This window comes from Apis dorsata, unplaced genomic scaffold (genome assembly GCF_000469605.1).
Source record: "Apis dorsata unplaced genomic scaffold, Apis dorsata 1.3 scaffold_44, whole genome shotgun sequence".
In the NCBI taxonomy this organism is placed as follows: domain Eukaryota; kingdom Metazoa; phylum Arthropoda; class Insecta; order Hymenoptera; family Apidae; genus Apis; species Apis dorsata.
Window position 1 is genome coordinate 1010260 of NW_006263346.1, and position 5997 is coordinate 1016256.

Consider the following 5997-nt stretch of genomic DNA (forward strand, 5'->3'; position numbering starts at 1 on the left):
ATATTTATAGAACTTTCGTGTAACAAACCGAAACTCCCATTTGGTGCAACAATTCGTGGTCGTTCTTATTTGTATCAAGATCAATTGACATATGTGTGTCCTGGTGGTAAAAAATTGGGATTAATCACATGTCAGGCCGACGGATATTGGAGCGATCCACCAAATTGCAATGATAATTAACAAAAGAACATATTAATAAAAGTAATTATACGTATAAATTTTAATAAACCATAGCAAATTTATTTAATCATTTTTTTATTAAATAACCACAATTATTAAATCTTTCAAATTTTATAATTCTATTTCGATTTACGCATAAGTATGTTTCCACAAAATAATGTTATTGTACAAGTGAAATTGTTCTACTAATGATTTAAATTTGAATATATTATATATAATATATTTTATGTGTACTTAAATATAATTTCAGATCAAATTAAAACTAACTTTGATTAATTATTAATTTTAATTATTAATAACTCTTTAATACTGAACATGTATGTTTTCTTAATAAGAAAAAACAATATATTATAGCATATAATGCTTAAAAAATATTGAGAATGTTATAGAATTAATAGCAATTTTTTTTCAATATAATACAATACATAAAAAGAAAATATAAATACATATAACAACACATTGATATATTGATAATTCATCACAAATACATATGTGATTATATAGTACACGGCTTTTTGATATAAATAGGATTTATACATGTATAAACACACTGTATCAGAATAGTTGAGGAAGAGCAATGAAAAATAAAAACATGAAAATAATTTGTTATATGAAAAATTTGAGTTATTTATATTTATCTAATATTAGTATGATAAAAACGGAGCACCTTTATGATATTTAATTTGTATTAGCATGGCTATATTAAAAGGAATTATCCTTTTTTAACAAATTTTCATTGCTCAACATTAATTTCTTGGATTTATATCTAACATATTACATAATTAACATAAAAAATTTAACGAAATATAATTTCATTCACTGAAATTTAAATGCTTATACTGGCTTTTAAAAATTTGATAAAACTAATTGTACAAAATCATTGATATATATTCATTTAGAAAGAAAAAATATAAATACTATTAATCATTTAAAAAAAAAAATACCTGAAAGCTTAGCCATACTAACATAATAATTTATCTATATTTTTGAACATTTTTCAGAGTTCTGATTTTGCACTATGAGAATATTTAGGTTTTAGTTCTTCAATTCGTTTAATAAAATCCGTTTTTTCTATGCAACCATCACATGTTTCATCCCAGTCACTTAAAATCTTCCTTAAATCACGTACTTTAAGTTTTTTCAAATCAACAGTATTAATATCAATTTGTTTTTCTAAAATTAAATAATAATATTGCATTTTAAATATTAGAAAAATAATTCAATTCAATAACATGAATATTTAAATATAAAATTAATTAAAAATAAACATACCGTATCTCAAATCACATATTTGAGAATCCTTTTTTTTCAATTTTTCACATATTTTATTTGCAGGCATGGACCAAGATATAGGTTTACTCAATTCACTTAAAATACCTGTGGCAGATTCTTCTAGTCCACCTAAATAATAACACTAAACAAGAACAAAAATTTAATTCATTTAAATATAAACTATATATTATATCATAATATATATTAAATATTGTTTTATTGATTTATTACATTAATTAAATAAAATACTTACAAATCTATTTTCCTTAGATTTAGTACCTTTACAAAATTCTTTAAATGCTGCTTCTATTTTTTTTGTATCTATTTTCACATCTTCACTTAAAGTATTGACAAACCTTTCCACAGTATTTATACATACTAAAATATTATGAAATTTAGAAAATCAATCAACTCAAACTAAATAAAAAATTAAAAAAAATATTAATTTACCTTCACATTCATCATTTTTCAAAGCTATGACAGTATATATTAATCCAATAACAATAGAAAGAGTTAATAACACTGAACTATTCATTTTATTTATTTTCTGTAAAATAATTTTTCAATTTTATATTTTTTAATTTCATAAAAGAATCTGGTATTATATAATTTAATAAAAAAGAACTTGTATAAAGATTTATTATCAAATAAAATGGATTTTTTCTTACAAAATAATTAGATATATAAATTAAAAAAATTAATTAAATATATTTTTTCTGTTTAAATTTAATTATATAATCTTTTAAAAACAAATATTAATATAAAACTATTTTTATTTAAAAAATTTATTAATTTAGGAATGAAAAAATAATAGGAATAAATAAAAAAAATAATACTATTTTTAATAGGTTAAAATATATAATAATGAAACACAACTTACGTATTACTGTGCTAATAAAGTAATTTTTATATCACGTACAATATATTCTTAAGTTGTAAAATAAACACACTAAAGTTTTAATTCATTGAGTTTTTATTATAATGAAATTTTTAATTTAACTACATAAATTTAATCCACGCTTTATTTTATACACGTTGGATTCTGTCAAAAGCCCGGAATCCCAGCTGGCGCATTCTGATTGGTTCTAATATACTATGACTCACATTTAATATCGTGCTTTGTGATTGGTTGATATGAATTGTTAAAAAATAAAAAGGGGGGATTGACCGATAGAGAATATGCACATAAACGCAAAAGCGAAACTAAAAAAACATATGTATGCAATATGGCGCCACGCAGAGAATTTCGATTTAACCTTAATTCAATTAAAATATCAAAGAAAAATACTAAAAATTGGTACGAAAATTATTTAGATTGGAGAAAATTCATTTCCTTATTCACAGATCCAAAAAAATTATTTTTGATCGGAAGATTATTTATTATTTTGGAAATTATTGTGAATATATTAGTTATCGAAAAAGTACCATATACAGAAATCGACTGGAAAGCTTATATGCAAGAAGTTGAAGGTTTTTTAAATGGAACATTGGATTATTCAAGATTGAAAGGTGATACAGGACCATTAGTCTATCCTGCAGGATTTGTTTATATATTTTCTATATTATATTTTATTACGGATCATGGAACAAAAATAAAAATAGCACAATATTTCTTTGCAATTCTTTATATCGTGCTACTTATGTTGGTTTTCCGAATATACGCGAAAACTAAGAAAGTTCCTCCATATATTTTGATCATTATGTGTTGTACATCTTATAGAGTTCATTCTATATTTGTTTTAAGACTTTTTAATGATCCAATTGCAATGATATTGTTATTTGCTAGTCTTAATGCATTTTTAGATGATCAATGGTATTTAGGTAGTATTTTTTACAGCATGGCTGTGTCTATAAAAATGAATATTTTGTTATTTGCACCAGCACTTTTTATAGCTTATATATGTAATTTAGGAATGATCAAAACAATAATGCATTTATTTATATGTGCCTTAATTCAAATAATTTTAGGTTTTCCTTTTCTCTTTCATAATCCATTTGCATATATAAAAGGTGCTTTTAATTTTGGAAGAATTTTTGAATTTAAATGGACTGTAAATTGGAGATTCTTACCAGAACATGTTTTTATTCATCCATATTTTCATATATCATTGTTAATCTTACATATATTAACTTTAATTTATTGTATACCAACATGGATAAAATATATGAAATCCTATGCAAAATTAAAGTATATGGAGAAAAATCTACAACCTCAACTAAAAAAAAAAGAAAAAATAGATATGTCTACAGTGAGTCAGTTGTTCATTTTTCCAATATTTGCTGCAAATTTTATTGGTATGACATTTAGTAGATCATTGCATTATCAATTTTATATATGGTATTATCATACATTGCCATATATTGCATGGTGTACAGATTACAAGACTGTAATAAAATTAACTATTTTGGGTATAATAGAATTATGTTGGAATATTTATCCAAGTACCATTTTTAGCAGTATTTCATTACATATATGTCATTTGATATTATTATTTGGTTTTATGAATAAAAAATGTACTAATGAAAAAAGAAAATAAAGCTTTTAATACAATATATTTTTATACTTTCTTTTTCATTTTTCCTAATATTGATTTAATTTAAAAATTAAACACAGTTTTTATTTTCAATTTAAATTTAAAAGAAAAAAATATTTTTATTTTATTAAAATTTCATTATTGTAATTTAAATAAAATTAAACTTTAATTTTAAAAATTATTTTAATCATAATGTTAATTGCAAAACAGTAATATATATATGAATTAAAATATAAAATTTTTTTTAATAAATATGTTAATTATATTATTAATGAAAGAAAAAAAGATTATTATAAATTGCATATATGATTAATCAAATATTACAATTTCTATAATTAAATTATTTATTTTCAGATATTTTTATATATAAAAATGAAATCTTATATTTAATAAATTATAGATGCATTTATTTCTTATTTAAATGCTCTAATAAAAAATAAAGTTCTAATTTTATTCAATAAGAACTTTTTATTTTGACAGAACGATGAAGACGTGATTGCATAAATTTAAAAAAAAAATAACATTTTTCATTAATAAATAATGATATTCATTACTTCTTTGAAATTAATTCATTGAAAATATTAAATTTATTTAAAAATTTTAATGAAAGACAATAAAATTCCTATTTTAATGATTGTATATTAAATCAATGCCTATAACCTATTATAAAAATACTTTTCGAAATAATCAAATTTCATAAATTTATTTATTCAAACATTTTTTTATTATATTTTATAATTGAAATAATTATGAGTACTGAAGGTATGAATTATATTTATATTTCATCTTTTATAAAAAATTGGGCATGCATAAAAACATTTACAAATAATTGTATAATATTATATTATAGAAAAATATAAAGATTTATTGTCTACAAGTATTTTTAATAAAAATTACACTGCATATAAGTCTCAATTTATAGGAATTGATGATAAACCTTATGAAACAAAATGTGTTCTGTGTGATATAAAATTTATACTTCCTAAAAATGAAAAAGAATTCTTAACTCATTTATTTAAAAAGCATCGACTTGTAATAGCAGATGTTTGGAATATTGCAAGTCTGAAAAGGTTTTATTTTATTATTATTATTATTATTATTTAATTTATATATGAAGTAATATATTTAATTTCAGTTAATAATTAAGTTTTTATCAAAAATTTTAATGATTTTCAGCTATGTACATTATTGGAGTGTTAAATTTAAAGAAGAGCCTTTGACTAAATTCTGTACAACAATGTTAATGGATTGCACTCCAGATGGAAAACCAAGCAAAAATGAAAGATATTTTTTACTTTCTGATTGTATATCAGAAGATAAAATTTTAAGAGATGAAATACATCAAGCAAAATTGGTATTAATCATCTATAGAAGTTTTATATAAATTTTTTTATAGATAATTATGAAATATTAATTTTAATTTTAAGGAATGGATTTTATCAGAACAAACAAGAGAAAGAACAGATACTAATTTTAAACGTGGTTGTATTTTTTGTCGAATGGAATTTTCAGGATTACGTATTACATATATAAAACATTTAGCTCAAAAACATAATTTATATCTTGGTAAACCAGATAATTTGGTATTTATAGATGAATTTTTGGATAAAATTCAAACAACTATTGATAAGTGAGATATATAAATATATTTTATATATTATATTCATATTACTAAATAGACTATAGTATTAAACTTTTTTTTTCAGTTTGATATGCATATATTGTGAAAAATTATTTAAAGATCGAACAGTTTTAAAAGAACATATGCGAAAAAAACTACATAAAAGAATAAATCCTAATAACAAGGAATATGATAAATTTTATATAAATAATTATTTAGAACCTGGAAAATCATTAAAATCTAAACAAGTATTTTAAATATATTTTATATATATATAAAATATAATATAATATATTTATAATATATTAATATAGGCACAATTTTGATTAAAATCAATTTTTCAATGCAGAATTCAACATAATTCGATTATATTATATATATTATAAATAT

At 20.6% G+C, this 5997-nt stretch overlaps 4 protein-coding genes across 6 annotated transcripts in view; 3 read left to right on the top strand and 1 right to left on the bottom strand.

Moving 5' to 3' along the window:
- LOC102678194 (sushi, von Willebrand factor type A, EGF and pentraxin domain-containing protein 1-like) overlaps positions 1-387 on the top strand; it is a 12873-nt gene extending 12486 nt beyond the window's left edge. For 2 of the 3 annotated variants that reach the window (XM_006608728.2, XM_031513970.1), the window contains one exon: positions 11-242. In XM_006608728.2, the coding sequence (XP_006608791.1) occupies positions 11-180 (170 nt within the window). In that variant the 3' untranslated portion in view covers positions 181-242. Of the gene's footprint in view, positions 1-10 lie in introns of all 3 variants that reach the window. The other variant, XM_006608727.2, reaches the window with a different exon arrangement.
- A 745-nt stretch (positions 388-1132) lies between these two features.
- Positions 1133-2533, bottom strand: LOC102678428 (mesencephalic astrocyte-derived neurotrophic factor homolog). Its single transcript, XM_006608729.2, has 5 exons — positions 2333-2533; positions 1903-1999; positions 1706-1830; positions 1453-1594; positions 1133-1353 (listed from the first exon to the last, which is right to left on the bottom strand). Exons 2-5 carry the CDS (start codon positions 1985-1987, stop codon positions 1178-1180), a joined length of 528 nt encoding a protein of 175 aa, XP_006608792.1. The 5' UTR covers positions 1988-1999; positions 2333-2533; the 3' UTR covers positions 1133-1177.
- Positions 2534-2557: 24 nt separating this feature from the next.
- On the top strand, positions 2558-4007 carry LOC102678565 (lethal(2)neighbour of Tid protein). The gene has a single exon (XM_006608730.2). The coding sequence runs from the start codon at positions 2679-2681 to the stop codon at positions 3987-3989; it is 1311 nt and encodes a 436-aa protein (XP_006608793.1). The 5' UTR covers positions 2558-2678; the 3' UTR covers positions 3990-4007.
- A 693-nt stretch (positions 4008-4700) lies between these two features.
- Positions 4701-5997, top strand: part of LOC102678702 (zinc finger protein 277) — a 2224-nt gene continuing 927 nt past the window's right edge. The window contains exons 1-5 of the mRNA XM_006608731.2: positions 4701-4748; positions 4837-5056; positions 5163-5340; positions 5414-5616; positions 5693-5855. Of these exons, the coding sequence (XP_006608794.2) occupies positions 4736-4748; positions 4837-5056; positions 5163-5340; positions 5414-5616; positions 5693-5855 (777 nt within the window). The 5' untranslated portion in view covers positions 4701-4735. The remainder of the gene's footprint in view (positions 4749-4836; positions 5057-5162; positions 5341-5413; positions 5617-5692; positions 5856-5997) is intronic.

What these genes read in the sequence shown, in the direction of transcription:
- LOC102678428 (XM_006608729.2), bottom strand. Translation starts at nt 1,987, where the DNA reads ATGAATAGTTCAGTGTTATTAACTCTTTCTATTGTTATTGGATTAATA. An exon ending in GAAAAATGATGAATGTGAAG is followed by an intron (nt 1,831 to 1,902) that starts GTAAATTAATAT and finishes ATAATATTTTAG; the next exon opens with TATGTATAAATACTGTGGAA. An exon ending in AATCTAAGGAAAATAGATTT is followed by an intron (nt 1,595 to 1,705) that starts GTAAGTATTTTA and finishes GTTCTTGTTTAG; the next exon opens with TGTTATTATTTAGGTGGACT.
- LOC102678565 (XM_006608730.2), top strand. Translation starts at nt 2,679, where the DNA reads ATGGCGCCACGCAGAGAATTTCGATTTAACCTTAATTCAATTAAAATA.